The sequence below is a fragment of the Penicillium taxi genome (assembly GCF_028828555.1).
Source record: "Penicillium taxi strain IBT 34144 chromosome Unknown utg000002l_segment0_segment0, whole genome shotgun sequence".
Taxonomy (NCBI): domain Eukaryota; kingdom Fungi; phylum Ascomycota; class Eurotiomycetes; order Eurotiales; family Aspergillaceae; genus Penicillium; species Penicillium taxi.
The window spans coordinates 2,333,960-2,352,152 of NW_026643204.1; the positions used below are offsets into that span (position 1 = coordinate 2,333,960).

At 46.3% G+C, this 18,193-nt stretch overlaps 5 protein-coding genes across 5 annotated transcripts; all 5 read right to left on the reverse strand.

Moving 5' to 3' along the window:
* Positions 1 to 550: 550 nt before the first annotated feature.
* On the reverse strand, positions 551 to 2,795 carry N7495_002783 (T6SS phospholipase effector Tle1-like catalytic domain-containing protein; the record flags this gene model as incomplete). The annotated part of the gene is made up of 2 exons (XM_057205452.1): positions 551 to 1,980; positions 2,039 to 2,795. 2 exons carry the CDS (start codon positions 2,793 to 2,795, stop codon positions 551 to 553), a joined length of 2,187 nt encoding a protein of 728 aa, XP_057066059.1.
* Positions 2,796 to 2,972: 177 nt separating this feature from the next.
* On the reverse strand, positions 2,973 to 3,161 carry N7495_002784 (uncharacterized protein; the record flags this gene model as incomplete). The annotated part of the gene is made up of 1 exon (XM_057205453.1): positions 2,973 to 3,161. The coding sequence occupies one exon, from the start codon at positions 3,159 to 3,161 to the stop codon at positions 2,973 to 2,975; it is 189 nt and encodes a 62-aa protein (XP_057066060.1).
* A 710-nt stretch (positions 3,162 to 3,871) lies between these two features.
* Positions 3,872 to 4,840, reverse strand: N7495_002785 (class v protein; the record flags this gene model as incomplete). The annotated part of the gene is made up of 2 exons (XM_057205454.1): positions 3,872 to 4,676; positions 4,833 to 4,840. The coding sequence occupies 2 exons, from the start codon at positions 4,838 to 4,840 to the stop codon at positions 3,872 to 3,874; spliced, it is 813 nt and encodes a 270-aa protein (XP_057066061.1).
* Positions 4,841 to 6,220: 1,380 nt separating this feature from the next.
* Positions 6,221 to 7,211, reverse strand: N7495_002786 (uncharacterized protein; the record flags this gene model as incomplete). The annotated part of the gene is made up of 4 exons (XM_057205455.1): positions 6,221 to 6,725; positions 6,749 to 6,933; positions 6,981 to 7,073; positions 7,134 to 7,211. 4 exons carry the CDS (start codon positions 7,209 to 7,211, stop codon positions 6,221 to 6,223), a joined length of 861 nt encoding a protein of 286 aa, XP_057066062.1.
* Positions 7,212 to 13,913: 6,702 nt separating this feature from the next.
* Positions 13,914 to 17,195, reverse strand: N7495_002787 (cation-translocating P-type ATPase; the record flags this gene model as incomplete). The annotated part of the gene is made up of 1 exon (XM_057205456.1): positions 13,914 to 17,195. One exon carries the CDS (start codon positions 17,193 to 17,195, stop codon positions 13,914 to 13,916), a length of 3,282 nt encoding a protein of 1,093 aa, XP_057066063.1.
* Positions 17,196 to 18,193: the final 998 nt, after the last annotated feature.

The window sequence follows — 18,193 nt, forward strand, 5'->3', positions numbered from 1 at the left end:
CATCTGATATCTGTGACTGCACCTTACCACGCCGCAGGCATACTTTCGCTTCATCCCCTCACCACTTTATATTATCTGTCCAACTTCTTCCACCTGATGTCCACTTAGTTATCTAATGGGAGTGTGGTTTCAATGACTCAACACTATATTTGCTGTTGACTACAATGACATTGGTAGCTTCGTGCCACCTTACGCCAGTTGTTGATTCATTTATCCCTTGGCTTTATGTGTATATTCCATAATTCGCTCGCTGGCTCTTGGTTTTCTTTTTCTTTTGCGCTTTACATTTTTTTTTCCCTTCTGTCATAGACTCCACCTTATCCACTTCTTCACACCTGTTTTCAACTCAAAATATTATATTCTGGATTGAAGCTTGCTAAGATCGTTTGTAGCTTAAATAGCAACCGACTCCCTATCAACACTCTGTGTTTATTATGCTTGTTTTTGAATTATTAACGAACATTATTAACGAACATTATTAACGAACATCATATCAAAAAAATATTATAGCAAGGCAGTCTTGGATCCGAATATAAAACGTAAGTGACCATCAATGGATGGGAGTTGAGATCAGGTCATGTGAAGCGTCTCGGCAAATTTGTGTGCTTGAGATCTTTGACTCGACAGTTTCTGGGTGAAAGTTCCCCGATTGTCTGCCGTCAAACTCTGTCGCCTGGGAGCTTTTACCCCAATCTTCCTCGTCTGAGGACACGCTGGCGGTACTTGTCTTATTGTCCCCGGTATCGAGTACACCGGAAATAGGAGCTTCTGTTGGTGAAGGCACACCAGAAGTACCGATTTCCTCCCGTTCTGCCACATGGTTGTCTCCAGTATCGAGTACTGCAGCAACAGGGACTTCAGTGGATAATTCTGACCTATCCCGAGCCGTGCGACGGATCGTTCGAATTCCTGTCTTGAGCTCTTCGTCCAAATTATCGACATAGTCATAAGCCGTAGTTCCAGCGATAGATAATCGCTCATAGGCATCCAACCCTCCAAGTTTCCACTCAGGAATTGGTTTTGGCGAGTTGCCTATGTGATAAACGAAGGACACATTTTCATTGCTGTCCGTCGTCTTCCAGCGCTCATACTTCACAGCAGGGCCAATTGGCGAGTACAGGATATGTTTGTGGTCCTTCCTGTTAATTTTCTTGAAGTTCTCGTATCTGAAGTTCACCACTGGGTGAATAAACTCGAAAGTGTCACCAAGGGGCTCCCCATTCTCCATGGCGTATTCGCCCGGTGTGCGTCTTTTTTGTCCATTGAGCCAGTAAATTGCCGTGAAGCTGTCATTCAGAATGCCCGTGCCCCAGCCATACTCGCGTAACGCCTTGTAAGCTGGTTCATTGAAGAAAGATAGTGGATGTTTAAGTGCTGAAGCCACGGCTTTTATATTTTTCCATGCCTTGTTGCCCCACGATGTCGTCTCAAGAGATTGCTCTGTCGTCTTCCACTTCGTATAGGCCGAGTTTATAGCTGCAAGGTTCGATTCACGCTCGTGATGCTCTCCGGCAATATAACGCTCATCAAGTGACAAATAAATCTTGACTTGGTCCAACATCCAGTGGAATGTGATATTGGACATCTCTTCCATGTCGCCTTCATTTTTCAGCGTGTCATTTGACCCTCCACCGACGTGGATGTGATAACCTGGGAACCAGACCTGCTTCAGAGTCGGATGCAACTCTAGACGATTCTGGAATATAACACGTTCTCTAGAGGCCTTGTTCCATGCCCTGGCGGCTTCATTGACGTGTCGAGCAGCATCATTCACTTGTTTATCAGTGGCCTTGCCTCCTGCTTTGAGATCCTTGGCTTGCTGCAAAGTTGACCAGTAATCTTTCTCTGCTTGATCTTCTTCGTCTCTTCGTTGCTGTACCTCCTCTGGTGTGGCTGTCTTGTTAGACAGATGCCACACAGATGGCGAGAATGCGTTGCGGTGTTCGTCGAGAGCCAGGGCTTGGAAGGCATTCTTGATGTCTAGAAGGTATCATATTAGCATTTGCGTCATGTTACTGCAATTGAAAATTTGCCTTACTATCTGACAGCCCGACATTGTGCCAGCTGTTGTTCGGCGTGGTTGGCAACTTAATTCCCATGACCTCCGGCATTCCCAACGAGCCAACGGTGTCAAAAACACCAACAACCTTAACCTCTCTCGAACCCTCCTGTGCCCAATCTCTTTGAGGAGCTTCCTCACAAATAAGCTCCCGATTTCCTTCAGATCCAGCACCCTGATGCTCATCTGCTTTCCCCCACAACCAGTCAAACCAAAGATCACTCCGATGAAACCGATCGCCATGCGGAAAAGTCTTATAAACAGCCCAGAGATCCGGAAACCGGTTCAGATCTATTTTATAGCAGATTCCCACATCCGAGATAAGGCCAGCGATGGTTCGAGCCGTGTATGCTCCGCGCGAGAACCCAAAACACATTATTTCGTCACCGGGGTTATAGTTCAGCACGCAGAAATTGTATGCCTCGATGACATTCGTCTCCAGCCCATTACCAAAGGCTCCTGCTATGACGTCGCTGAGTGGGTTTGAGCTCGTGCCGACTCCGGAGTCATACCAGACTACCTGTTGCCACTCTTTACCATTTTCGTCTGTTCCGACTCGGTTGAGTGCTCGACAGAGTCGGGTCACGTTTGATGGGATATTCTTCTTCCCTGATACGGCTGACTGCCATGTTCCGTCACAGCAGATGATTATGCGCTTTGAGATGGGAGTTCGCTCTACATCCTTCCTTTGTCGGAGGATGTAGTCGTCACCCTGGAGCTCCAAATCGAACTTCATGAAGATGGTGAATGCAATAAAGCAAATCAAGAAGGGGTGATATCCCTTCAAAAAGATGGGGTCTCTATAAGAATGATCTTATAAGAATGAGGACAAACAGGTCTGAGACCTGAAATGAGACAAGGCGAACTCGTATTTATGCACTCCCATATTTTCTTTTGCAACCGCTTAGACCCCTCATCTGCCTCGTAGACGTGGAGCGGTTGCCCCATCGATCTCAAGAAATCCTGCATCTGCATCTCCATATCCACATCCATGAGGCTGCTTCCTGCTATTGGCGCCTAGTCCTGGACCCCGATTCAATTCAGATCCACTTCTGAGCGAACACCCGAAGCCATTGTGGACTTCGTCCCGGCGCTTAACCATATTTGGTATTATTCAGCTCTTCCCCGCAGAGCTGAGGATTTCATTGATGAATGAGAAGCACTCTTTACGAACTTCTGATCAGTCATGTCTTTGCTCATGCAAGGTATGTATCCACGTGCACTCTGTGCTGTATGGCGGTGGGTAGCGAAGCCTACCACATCGTCAAACTTGGGTTAGTGGACTGCCTTGAAGTTGGAAAGTAAGCTTACATGAATTACTACTGCTAATAGAATAACCTCAGGTAGAATCAGCAGGTTAATTTACCTTGGAAGCGGCAGAGGTAGGCCGGCCGCCAAGGTAGGGCTGAGAGACCAGGATACAAATCCCGCGTCAAGGTATGATCTGAATTATTTCCACATACGATAACGTGCAGAAGTATGTACCGGATTTTCCATGCCAGTTCTTGGCATTTACCTTCCGTATTAGTGTTCGTCCCTTGCTGCTTTTGCTCAATGAGTAGAACTGAGCACGTCTCTGAGAGCTGAGCATTCAGTCTTGGTAAGAAAATGATATAGGATAGGATAGGATACTTTTAATGTTCACATCGAATTATTTACTAAGAAGCTTCATAGACCTAAGACCTAAAGTATTTATCACGAAGATACACTCGCCAGAAGGCGCAATATCTGTTATACCACCCTCAGTACATTCCTCTCCTGCCCATAACTCAGCCTGATAGATCGAGTCGTCATATTCTACCTTGACTAATTTTATAGTAGAAGATATAGAATGACAGCTATCAAGATCAAGCTCAAAAATTTCTTCAAGAGGGTCGTCACATTCATCACCTGTATACTGATAGATAGTAGGTGTGGTAGATGTAGCACTGGATGCTGTGGTTGACTTTGTTGTGGTGCTGGTGCTAGTAATAGCCGCATATGCATACAGTCTGAGCTCAGCGAGGAACTAAGAGCATCCAAATCACTGCTCGCTGCTACCGTGGTGGGAAAATCACATAGAGTGAAATCGGCACCGCCGGCGGCTGTCTGTGTACTCTCCTCAGTGGAGGTAGATGTAGAAGTAGAAGTCTTGCTAGAGGAGCTGCTCCCATCTCCATCGTCGTCATCGCTACCGCCGCCACTACTGTCACTACCACTGCTACTCGTATCGATGCCGAAACCAGGAAAACAAATTGGGCAATTTGAAAAGCAAAAAGGGAAGCCTTTGAAATACGAGTGAGTAAACTTCTTATAAACAGAATAGAGTAGACTTACATGGTGAGCCGCGGCTTGAAGTACTAGTTGTACTAGGTTTAACGGTTTTCCCGGAGTCCAAGAGGTTAGAGCGGTGTTCAAGACTCGGTCGGTGGTAGATGCGACTGCTGTTGGATAGGGATGGGGCGTGATAGTAGTCGTAGTAGGGGCTAAAGTTGTGCCACTAACCACTGTGGCTGAACCTCCAAGTGTAACTGTCTCTCCAGATTTATAGTCCGTATATGTGCTCCAAATAAAGGTTGACGCATTCTGTGTGTAGGTAGTTGTGGCTCCATTGATTTGTGTAGTTCCATCGATCACACTGAAAAAGGTATGTTAATTATGGAGTACTTTCTAGATTGCGGCCAAATTACAGAGGTAGCAAAATTTGGCACAATCGGAGCTTTATAGATATTTGAGATGAAGGAGGGAGACTTACGGTGTGATGACAACTGGGAACGGTGTTTGTCGCACTGACCTAGTCATGTAGAGATTGCCACTAGAGGTGCCGGTGGGCAATGTAACGCCCCAGACTGGAATACCATTGGTGTTCACTATCCTTGAGCTAGAGATCCCTGAGACTCCTCCTTCTTCTCCTCCTCCTCCTATAACACCAAAAGCTCGTTCTCCGGCTACTAGAGAGGAGCGTTTATTGGCTCGTTCTTTACGAGAATTAGGGCGTACCTATGCTGAAATTTCAGCTGAGACAGGCTTAAGCCCTCGGCAGGTTCAATGTGCCTGTATGGGTTCGCGGCCTACACCGCGTAAAAGGAAAGGTGCTGTCGCTAAGTTATCTACTCCTGAGCTAGATATGATTGAAGAGTTTATCTCTTCTTCTGAGCTTGCCCGCCGAATGAGCTGGAAAGAGCTTGTTCGATATCTTGAACTCGATGTTGGTTGGAAAGCGCTTCGTTCTTCTATGAAAAAGAGGGGCTATACTAGGTGTATTGCTCTTCGGAAGCCTCTTTTGACCGATAAAACAAAGGAAGCTCGCCTCCGATTTGCTGAGGCACATGTTGATTGGACAAGGGAGCAATGGGGTAGAGTTCTCTGGTCCGATGAGACCTGGGTGACATCGGTCTTTCACCGACGAATCTGGGTTACCCGGAAACCTGATGAAGTTTGGGATCCTTTGTGTATGCGTACATGGCTTCAGCGAGATCCTGGGTGGATGTTCTGGGGGAGCTTTTATGGTGCCAAGAAAGGGCCTTGTCTTTTCTGGGAGAAGGAATGGGGGACCATTAGGAGCAAGAGCTATTGCGAGAGAATCGTTCCTTTAGTGGAAGGTAAGTATGATGAAGCTTATTTTTGATATATATTATTGATTTTTATAGGTATAACAAAGCTTGTGTGGGAAGAAGAAGACTTGAATTTATTATTTATGCAGGATAATGCCCCTGCTCATCGTGCGGCGGAAACAATGGAAGAATTCTGTTGCCGCAGAATTCATCCTATATTTTGGCCAGCCAACTCTCCGGATCTAAATCCTATCGAAATGGTTTGGAACTGGATGAAGGATTGGATTGGGAGGCATTATCTTCGTGTTGATACGCAGCTTTCTTATGATAAGCTACGTGAGGTGGTGAAAGAGGCCTGGGATGCTGTCCCAGAGGAGTTTTTGGAAGAGCAGATTGGCCTTATGGGGGCAAGATGCCAGGCCGTTATCGACGCGAATGGAGGTTATACTAAGTTCTAGTTAAAGAATGAATATATTTCGGGTTTTTTATTACCTTTTTCTGGTGTATTTGACTTAGTAGAATATGGAGTAGAATGTGGAGCAGTATAATACATTTTTAAAATTATAGCTATGTATTATGTGTGTAAAATACATTTTAAATACGATGGCTCGGATCGTTCATTGCTACACTATACTTCCTCCAGAGGCTCAATTTCGCCCCATCGCTTAGCCATCTGATCAGGCTTCCAGTGCTCACCAGGTTCCCCATTCTCCCACGGGAAAGTCCCCTCATCGTAGCAATTTGCGAGGAATAGACCCATAACATCAGTCAATTCCCCATATCCGTCTAACCGGGAATGGCGTATTATTCGGCCAAGATTGTCCAAATAGAGCATCATTAGGCTCCCACCAGTATTATGAGCCTCTTTATCATAGACCAAAACATGTCCAAATTGGGCTGCAGATTGAAGCATGTCCATATGATGGTCAAAGTCCTCTTGGTCAAATTCCTCTGGAGGGAAGTTTGCTAGGCCGGCCTGTTTAGCCTCTTCTTTAATTTCCACCATACCATCTGCCCACTGAGTCATAAGACCTTCTGAGCTTTCAATGATTTGTGGTAGCAAGATCAGGATATTATGCAGTGACTGCAACCCGTCTTTTGATCCTTCATCCAAGAGGGCGGGGTCGTTAAAACTGTATATGATGGCCCATCGAACTCGGTTGAACGGATCATCTCGTCAAATGCCTCATTTGAGCCATCACCGTAGAACGTTCGTACGATACACATATCACCAACAGCTTGAAGGGCAGGGATACCTCGGACGCGAATAAGAAGATCCTTTTCATGATCGGCAATGTCTTCATCATTGGAATGCATCTCCTCGAGGCGTTTTGTATATGGCTACAATCCATTGTCAAATGATGCACTGGGGAGTGGGTAGGACTAACCATCCGGCCCGACAAACCAATCTCCAGCCACTTGTTAAAAATTTTAGACCGCTGGTCTTTATCGGAAATTGCAAGTCCGTCATCCCATTCTTGCTGTAATTAAACATTTGTTAGCGCACTTTTTTCTTTCGTAAAGGGGGTTTAGGTCAATACCAAAAGGTAAAGGTCCGCAGAGTGGACTGCCACCTCTTGTTCGCGGTAATTGCTTTTCAGGGCGTATTCGGTTGGCATGATGTGTCTGAAAGGGGATGATGGAGGGGGAGAGAGAGAGAATGTGAGAGGGGAAAGAAGGGGTGGTGGGGTAGCTGTGAAGGAACGATATCCTTGTCCGATGATTTCCCAGTAGAGTTAAAGGAATACCACTGAAGCTAGAGGTGTAAAGCCGGTATTTAAAATATGGCAGAAAATTGGGTCGAGGAAGTACTGTAACAACTCCACAGGGCCATACCATAGTAGGTATTGTCCAAAGTCCATGTCATGAATCAGGACTCGTCACCCCCGCATTATTCATTACTTTCGTGTTTCTTTGCTGCATTGAGTCCGTCTCGGCAATAAGTCTTTCTTGCTACTATTTTCCCGAAAGCATTCAAAGAGCATCTAGGCACAATGCCCGTCGAGACATACAGCCAAATACCCCCTAAGAACGATGCATAGCTGATAGAATCAGGAATCTCCAAGATGATAACAGTCGTTCTTAAGGAACTGTCCTCGAGCTACAATCGAGTCACGGCTACAGACAACCCCTAAGAGTTTTATGAGAGAACTTAGGATTGTGGCGCCTAGGAAAAAGACTAGGAAGATAGGATCATAAGGGGAATAATGCCAATTTCTATAGTTCAATTGCTAACAGCAAACTGGGTATCGTACTGAATACTAATATAAGCTTTGAAAAAGAAAAAGCTGGAACCCTAAACCAACTTAAAAGAAATTGCTAACGCCATGTGAATGCGAGCCACGCAATCCACTCCAGGGAGGCAATAGGAATTCTTGGGTCAGCTTCCCCGGGGGAGCTCTTCTGAGGAAATTATAAGCGGAGTATTAGGTACAGAAGTAATCGGCTGGTTCAGACCGCTGGCCGGGAGACCACAGTTGACTGATGTGTGCTTATCTGATAGCGAGGCCGACTGTTGCGCAAAATCAAAAGTGGCTACTTGGGCACAATGGATTCAAACGTGATCTCTGCAACAGTCCGATTGACCGACACAGTTATAACAACATGGATGTATCCTCACTATTCGCCATCCACCAAGATGCGTCTGCCAGGAGCCTGTTTCTAGTCTCCCAGACTCCGACTTCCACCCCACAACAATGGGTCAAGTTTCGGTTCGGGCAGGAGGAAGGGTATTGGGGATCCACGATTCATCAGGTTTTTTCGAACAATATATGCCTTGTACGCTTCAACATCTAAATAAAGAGAATATCTCTAGTGGACTTGCAGAAGCTATGTGAAATCACAAGCGACGGCATCATGAGGTCTGCCTGGTATAGTAACAATCATGCATCGGGTTTCAGGACTGTACATTTAGCGACACTCCTTCGAGAGGTTCAAGCCTGCAACACCTGCACGTGGGTAAATTCGGCGTTTACAGTCACGAGATTTAGCCTATTCCAGAGACGGGCCAGAATGGACCGAATGGCCCGGGCTGATGAGCCTATTGCCTCCATCATACATTCTACGTCAAAAGTCTTGATTAGCCATATAAGGTTCTGGGTGATTGTTCAACGAGTGTCCATAAAGCTTTTTGTGGTTTGTACCGCCATGGTAAGTGCAAACCCCATTAATCATTATTCTGCTATTAATTTTGGTATTTGACTGTAGTATTAAAAAATGGTATCAAATTAGGTGTCCGGATCAATTTCGAGTACAACTTGCTGTGCAAATCGTATCAAGACTTCAAACCCGCATCGAACTACAACCTAGGTATGCCCGTATATAACCTTGTAATGCATCAAATCATTTGTCGCTCTTTGCTCTTGAAATATTTCCAAGATTTTCAGATAATGTGATATAAATATCAGCTACATAATTAACGAACACCACTTATTCGCTCATCATCTTCAGTCAGCCTAGGAACCCTGGCAACTAGTATGAAATCTACCGCAGGTCGCTTTGCCCATGACCCTGTAAATTAAACAAGGGCTGCCACTGCGTTAGAGCCCCTAAGCCGTTGAAATTTCAGCACAGCCGTGGCATGAGCACATTTGGCCGATGTCAGCTGTTGGGCCAGCTAATAGTAGTCACTGCAGATATTGACAATTTCAATCGCTCGGAGTTATGTCCCACGAAGAACTATCACCGACCTAGCTTACTGTTCGTCCAAATCAAGTGGTGCTTTGTAGATAGGATAGGAATCAATATAATGCCGAGCAGAAAACAAAAAGTAAATTGAGCCAAGAATCTGGGGTAAAAGTGGGTCTGCTTATGTAGCTCTGTCAAAGGCCCGATTCCATTTACAGTTAGTCTATTTTAGTCAGCATTGGAATCTCACAATGGGGTTCCTACCATAGTTACACACACACACATACACTTTTCATACGCATACTGCACTCTCATTTGCCCACTAGAATCCACTATTCCTTGGTAGTCAGACCTCCATTTGACAGTTATGAGCCCGGTTCGCCGATAATTATCCTAAGAAAGCATATTTTAGGGGTAAACGAGACTGAAAACGGTGTCCGCGATGTCTGGCGATATAAGACTGAAAGACGCCTCACAATGGCAACAATGGTACAGACGAGTCAAAGCTGTAGCCATTGGCAGCGACGTCTGGGACTACTGCGATCCTGAACTCAGGACCGAACGACCAACATTGGGTCCAGAGCCACTAGACTACCCGCCTAAACCAAGACCTTTACCAATTACATACGATATTTCGATAAAGAAGAACGAACAGCTACGACGGGAATGGAGAGGTGACGAACCCTAGGTAAGGGACAACGGGACAGTGCGAGGTCAATGGGATTGACCCAAAAACCAAGAGAGCTACGTCAATTATACTCTCAGACGTTCTATACAGTCCAGAGTTTAGATTGAATCTACTCTCATACCATGCCCTGAACGATAAAGGGGGAGATTAGGAGCCAAGAAAAGACTGTCTTATTGGTAGGGACAGAACACCTGTCCTGGCCATTCAGAGGATACGAAATCCAAATTTACTGATCGTCGAGCCGCTTTCGGCCGAAAAGACTTCAGGCGAAAACTTTTCGGCAGAAAAACACGCATACATGGGTAGGGATTCTAGAAGACCACTAGAGTCTAAGACATCATTAGAGCTCTGGCACCGTCGCCTAGGCCACCTACACTATGATGCCCTACACCAACTACCCAAGCTTGTCGACGGCGCCGTTTTGACAGATAAAACATACCCAACTGGCCCAGTCGGCGGCCAGACTAGAGGCCAAACTGCCTAAACGATGCATACTGAACCAATCAGTGACCGTACGAACGGCCAAATACAGAGCCCATGCCCAGTCTGCAGCCTTATTAGAGCTCCTAGACAGATATTTCGTCGCTTTCTAGGACGCAGGTATGGTCGATTCGGACAAATCTCCCTAGACCTGATACAGATGTCAATCGCATATAATGAAGAGCGTTGGATATGCCATTTTTACGTCGACGGCATTCATTTTCATTGGCTCATCACCTGCCGTACAAAAACGCAGATAAATGACGCGATTCGATACTTCATTGAGATGGCAAAGAACTGGTGGAATCTACCTATACGGGCAATCCACTACGATAATGAGAAAGCTGCAGACATCACTGCAGAGCATTTCCTGGATAACCAAGGTATTCTGGTAACGCATTCGATCCCAGGACAACCTGAGATGAATGGTCCAATTGAACGGGCAGGCGGCACCATAATTACACGCGCCAGGGCCCTCCTAGAGAAAAGGGGCAAATCTCCCTCAATTGGCTCTATTAGAGCCACCTCCACCCCTTGATTTGGCACTGACTCTGGCGAATCAGGCGACTCAGGTGCGCCGCCAGGCGTATCAGGCTCAATTGGTTCTTCTGGGAACGTCCCAGGCAGCCAATCTATCTCTGTTGGGGTAGGGTATCGTGGTGTATTTGGCTCAACTTGGCCAGTATTTCGGCCGAAAAGTGGTCTTTGGGCATCAATTTTTCCAGTAGATGCGTCAGTCGGTTGAACCGTTTGGCTGTTAAATGGTCCACTAGCACTGTTTGGCTGGCTGGTTTGGCCAGGATCCTGGCTATTTAGTGGTGCTGGTGCATCTATCTGCTCAGTTGGGTCTAAATGCGTTGTATCTTCAACTGGCATCGTCGTTTGTAAGATGTTTTGTAAGGCGTCTGTTGTTTGTATGACGCCAATCTCCCCCTGGAGGACTTCGTCAGTCTCCCCATCAGCCTATGGCCAGAGGCGGTAAAGGCTGTGGTTTATATCCTAAATCGTACGCCAACGAACGCCATTGGCACCTGGATAGTGCCCTGGAAAGAGGCACGCACGTACGCCAATATGGATTTACAGGATAAATGTCGGAACATGGATATTGCAATCGTGCAATACCATAAACCCGGAACGGAACAAACAGACCCCCGAGTCACGGGGGAACGACTATATTAGGAACTCAATGTTTTGGCTGCGTTAGACAAACCAAGCAGTTCTGCTTCGGTAGTGGACGTCGTCACTGTCTTCTGTTTGGACGCTTTCCAGTCGATTGGGCCACCGAAGAGCATGCATATCATGCCTGCAGAGCTCTTACGGTCTGAATGGTCTCCATAAGATGCGTCACTGGCTATGGTTAGTACCATTGAGCCAGTGGAATGGTGTTTTGCGAATAACTCTGGTTTTCGGCCGAAAACAGGGTCATTGGTACCGTCGGTGTGGGAAGTGTGGCTGGTAAAAGCGCTTCGATCGTCACCGGAATGGTCAGAATGGTGGCCAAGACCATATCTGACTGCTCTATTCTTGGTATGGAATAGGTATATGATGGTCCTATCTGCAGCTGCATGGTGTTTAGGACCCGGCTTCTGCAGGAATTGGGCCAGTTTAGTGGCTGGTTTGGCCACATCAGGCCTGGTTATAGTAGCTGCATACTGTATCGATCCCACTTTCTCCTGGTATAGCCTGATCATTTCAGGAGTTATAGTTCCGTCGTAAGGTAAGAGCTCTTCAATTGGCATTGGTGTAGCCACTGACGGTCGGTTATTTAGGCCAAAACGGGCAGCCATACTGTCAATATGGCTGTCCTGGCATAACCAGAGCTGGCATCGTTTACGATCGCGCACGATGCGTATGTTTAGGAACCACTCTGCGTCGCCATGGTCTGTCAATTCCCACGTCTTCTCAAGCTCTGATTCAAGCTGTTTGGCGTATTTGGCTTTCGTTTTATGACTGGCGATCAGGAAGTCGTCAACATAGAAGAATATTATGACGCCGTCACCAATAAAAACGCATGGATCCTCTAGTATTTGTGTAAGGCCAAGGCCTAAGAGCACTCTAGAGGCCTCCTTCTGCCAGAGCTTTGGTGAGATGCTTTAGGATGTAATCGTTCACCGCTTCAATCGCTCGTTTCTTGGTCTGGTAGAATAGGAGGCGGAATTTGTAGTCTTCAACGTCATCTCTCCATTCCCGTCGTAGCTGTTCGCTCTTCTTTACCGAAATATCGTCTGTATTTGGTAAAGGCATTGGTTTAGGCGGGTAGTCTAGTGGCTCTGGACCCAATGTTGGTCGTTCGGTCCTGAGTTCAGGATCGCAGTAGTCCCAGACGTCGCCGCCAATGGCTACAGCTTTGACTCGTCTGTACCATTGTTGCCATTGTGAGGCGTCTTTCAGTCTTATATCGCCGTATATCGCCGGACATCGCGGACACGGTTTTCAGTCTCGTTTACCCCTAAAATGTTCTTTCTTAGGGTAATTATCGGCGAGCCGGGCTCATAACTGTCAAATGGAGGTCTGACTACCAAAGGAATAGTGGATTCTAGTGGGCAAATGAGAGTGCAGTATGCGTATGTGTGTATGTGTAGCTATGGTGGGAATCCCATGGTGGGATTCCAATGCTGACTAAAAATAGACTAACTGTAAATGGAATCGGGCCTTTGACAAGCTCTATCCATCACGTGACAAAATTCTACATGAACCATTGACCTATTCCGGACTAGCGTCGCGCTTCAGACTATAGCTGGCTTCCTCCATATCCTCTTAATTATTTTTTTGCCTTTTTCTTCAATCATGTTACTATAAATTATCAGTCCCCTTCATCTCAGAATTATAATATTCTATCTTACGAGACGGACATTGGCCACGTTCACTAAGCTTGTCCTACTGTATATCATCTGTGAGTCCTGCGCCCACCTGTCGATTGAAGGGCTTGTTGCAATCAAGCTGGGTCTGCTGGATCATTTAAAGCTGGGAGGAAATTTGGGTCTTTGTTTTAGTCGCGCATTATGTATGGCAAATGCTGTTTTTTTTCTTCTTCTTCGTCTATCATTAATGTTTTGACTGCCACTGGATATTGGTTCCATTCACTTCATTACTCATGGCGGGTGGAATGCGACGTGGTGCATTTTTTGTAGTCCTTTGCTATTAGATTTTAGAGATAATATTTGGTTATTTTGCTTGTATTTGTCTTCCACCTGATATCTTATCTTTCAGTAGAATTTCCATGTGGGTAAGGTTTATTCCAACAGTCGCGTTGCGGCTTCTTGCAAAATCTCCAAATCATCAAAACATCAACAATGCAGTCATCTTTCAGAATGGCAACCTTCTTAAATCTCAATTACAGCTCTATTAACCTCTATTACCAACGTATGGCCTACTTTATAAGTGGAATTGACGTACATAAGTCAGTGATGACCTGACATTCGTCGCTAGGTTAACTGAGCTAAGATAAAATAATGAAGCTGATAAACATGCCACCAAACCAACAGCTGAACAATAAGGGATAAATCGTAACTTCGTTCCTCAAATTCTACCACGAAACCCAAGCAACTGGTCCCTTAGGGAACAACCGTACTAACGCCTTACGCAACTCGTCCATGGCAAGCACACCAAGGGCCAAACCAATGGGAATAAACCAATACTCAAGAGGAACAGGGGCAGTATTGAAAAGTCTCTGGATTCCATGAACCTCTGTGACAAATATGGCGATAAGCAGCGAAGTGAGCATAGCCAGCGGTAGCCAGGGATTGCGGCGTGCCGGTCGAATGGGATCGGCCTGAAGGATAGACAGGCGCTTGTTGCGAACTGAGAGGATATTTCCCCACTGCATGATCACCAATGTGACGAAGTAGACACACTGGCCGACGTTGTTGAAGTTGGTGAGTTCATCTTGGGTGTATCCGTGGAAGCCGTCGGAGTATTTCTCAAATGCGAAAACGAGGTCGCTGAAGGATATTCCGGCCTCTTTCCACATGTAAAGAAAGAACATGGCATGTGCACTAAATGCCTCCATCACACCGACAAATAGGTATGACTGGCCATAAATACGGAGGTTGATCAGGTGGTCGTGCTTGGGGCGACGGGGTGGGATACTCAAAAGGTCAAATTCTTCCTTTTCCATAATCAGTGACAACGAGAGAAATAGATCGGTGAACACGCAGATAACGATCATCAGGAATGAACTTAGCGGCGATGGAATGCCGAAGAAGACGTTCATGAGGACAGGCCAGATCTCTGAAAAGCTGCCGGCGGAAAGTAGGTATGCAATGACCTTCTGCAGGTTTTGGAACACCAGACGTCCTTGACGAATTGCCTCAACGATAGAATCGAAGCGGTCCAGGAGGACCAGGTCAGCTGCTTCAATGGCCACATCACTACCAGAGCCTATTGCAATACCGACATCAGATGAACGGAGAGCTGGAGCATCATTCACACCATCACCAGTCACGGCCACAATGTTTCCCTTGGCCTGGAGCTCAGTCACAATGCGCAGCTTCTGCTCAGGGCTGGTACGGGCGAAGACAATTTCCTCGTATGAACAGACCGCCGCCCACTCTTCTTGGGTTAAGGAGGACAAACTTCCTCCCTCCAAGAGCAAGCTGTATCGAGAGTGATGAATCTTGGACTCCGCGTCGAGGCTATCGCGTAGATCACCGATCAGGTCCGGCTCAGCGTGACCCTCAAAAATTCCAATATCCCGTGCGATCGCAGCAGCTGTCAGTCCAAAATCACCAGTCACCATGAAGAAGCGAATTCCTGCACGTCGGCAAGAAGCAACAGTCTGGGCAGTTTCAGGACGAGGTGGGTCAATGATACCAAATATGCCTAGTACTGTCAGATCTTGAACTCCAGATACCATGATCTCATCACTAAACCCATTGGACCCGAGCTCGTTGCTTGGCACGAAGTGGCGCTGGCAAAGAATAATCACACGCTCAGCACGACGGGACAGCTTGGCCTGGAAATCAGAAAGCTTCTGACGGGCCTGCTCATCTAGAGGGCGGACGGCATTATTAATGGCAGACCAGTAGGTATCACAGCGATCCAGCAGAACATCTGGTGCACCTTTGACGTAGATCACATATCTAGATGAAACAACCGGATCAACATGCATGGTAAGCATCCATTTATTCTTGGAGTTGAACGGAATCTGGTGCACACGCTCATAAGGCTCGAGATTCTGAGGAGCTGCAGCACCCGCACTATCTGCAAGTCGCAAAACGGCAGCGTCGGTGGCGTTTCCATTGACTTTACGCGCGTGCGTTGGTAGGGATAGGGTGGTCGTGTCGAAGAACGCATCATTACACAAGACGGATGCGCGCAGTAGGTTCGATAATCCTTCGGAACTTTCCATGTCAGATACCAAGTCCTCGGTTTTGAACTCCCAATCCACCATACCAAGAGACTTGACGAACATGCGATTCTGCGTAAGGGTTCCAGTCTTGTCAGAGCAGATGACATTCACACATCCCAGAGTTTCCACAGTTGCCAGTCCTTTGGGCAAAATATTGTTCTGCTTCATATGGCGGGCGACCATCATCAGTGTTAGGGCAACGGCGACGGGGACTCCCTCGGGAATGAAAGCGACAACACAGCCCATAACATTGTTCAGCATAGCAACCACACTCATGTAGGTAGGATGATCCTTGCGAAGCCATCCCAGCCATGTAAACAAGATAATCGCTGCGAGAATAATGGTCAGGACGATGATGATCATGACGAAACGGGTGATTTCCCTCTGGATGATGGTAGGCTTTGGCTTGACACCAGCTGTCATATGGGCAATTCGGCCCATGACCGAATTTGCACCCGTCAGAACAACGATACCAACGGCATTACCATTTGTAACACCAGTTCCCATCATAGCAATATTCCGGGTTTCGAGGAAGTTGTTTTCAGTTGGCTCGGTAGCACCATCGATCTCGTCCGACTCTCCTGTCAAAATTGCGCGGTCAAATCGAACATCACCCGAGCTTTGGAGCAGGCGCATATCGGCAGGTACTTTGTTTCCGATACTGATGTGGACGATATCTCCGGTAACAAGTTCGGTAGCGGGAATTTGAATCAGATTCCCATCACGCAGGACCAAGGCATCCGAGGGAAGAAGGTTCAAGATAGAATTCATAACCCTTTTTGTTGACCAGTCTTGGAAAACAGAGAAAACGACTTGCAGAGCAATAACAATCATGACCAAGACTGCCATGGCAAGGTTGGTCACAGATGGTGGGTTGCTTAGCGGTTTCCAGCAGACGAAGAATATGATGACCCCAACCCACAACACAGAGCAGAAGCCACCGAAGACATAGAAGAATATCTTCTTAAGGTAATTTTCATGATTTTGAGCAATAACATTTCGGCCATTTTGTTGAAGACGCTTTGAAGCAGCTTCCACACTCAGGCCAGTGCGAACGTCGACATTGAACTCCTGGCAGAGCTTCTCCTTGTCAATGGTATGGAAATCAAGGCTTTCAAAGTAATCCTGGTTTGGCAACTTCTTTTTATCTGGCTCTTGGGATGTCTGCTTCGAGACAATCTGGGACTCAGAGATCTGGATAGAGAGAGTACGGAACTCGATGGGAAATCCAACATTCCCAGCAGCTTCTCTCCGGCTGTTGGTACTTTCACAACCAATGGATTTCGTGCGTATGAACTGAGCTGGCTGGTATATTGAACGCATTGCCTCAACTTGCCCTGCCTCAGCTTCAGTGGACGAATCTTCGAAGTTGATGACTCGATTGCGTGCGGCCCTCAGCTCTATTTCCTCAGCCTCGACGCTGATCTCATCTTTACCAAGGGAGGAAGCAGGATCCATGAGGATTGGTATATGAAGAAAAGGCAAGTAGCCTGTGCAGGGACTGCTTTGGAGATGGAAATGGGGTGACAAGTGTAGGAAGGTAAATGCGGATCAACGTCTTATGTAGGCTGATGTGATGGCTGGGGAAAACTAGATAAGATGAGAGCACTCCACTTGATAAAGGATTTTGTCCTAATTTTTCAAGTAGACGCATTAACAGTAGGAATAATTCGTATTTCGTACGCAATAGCAAGAGCAAAAGCCATGCGACAGGAGCCACCAAGAGGAGCAAATCAGCCACAGTACGGAGCTTTACTCTCGTTTGGGACCTTCCAAGTCAGGGCAATACCCGCATGTAATAGGATTTTTCCATGGAATAGGAAGTACACTATACTGAAAGGTATAAGCTTATCATAACAAGGATGAGCATGACTCCGATGTAGAAAACATCCTGGGATGTATTGTAAATACGGTAATATTACTGTCTGAAGCTTCTCACATCCAACCAAATTTTTCCATTAACCCACTATGACAATACGTAACCAACTACATCTAGTTCTATATGTTTTCTCTGGTTCATCGGTCTTACTTTCCTTGGGAACAGACAACAGAAGAAAAAATGGATTCCTCATTGTGATGGCTATTAAAAAAGGCGCATACAATTCCAGCTTAGTTGGTGCACAGCCTCTGTAGCTGGGTAGATGGATCCATGTGCGCGATTAATTCTCGCCACAACATTATATGGTTCCCACTTCAAAGCTCTTTTGTATGATCCACAGAGAGAATACTATAATTTTCTAAATTTGAATGGAAATAGAAAATAGCTCATCTGTAGACTGGAGATGAGCAGTTTGTCATATCCAATCCATTCGATAAATGGAGCTAAGCTGAACCATGGATCATAATGGATGCTGTCGATATGATGATACCTATGATGATATGATATAAGCGGTGAAGATGTGACCGTCACTTGCTCTTCTATCTTTATACTCCATTGAGAATTTCACGTGGAATAA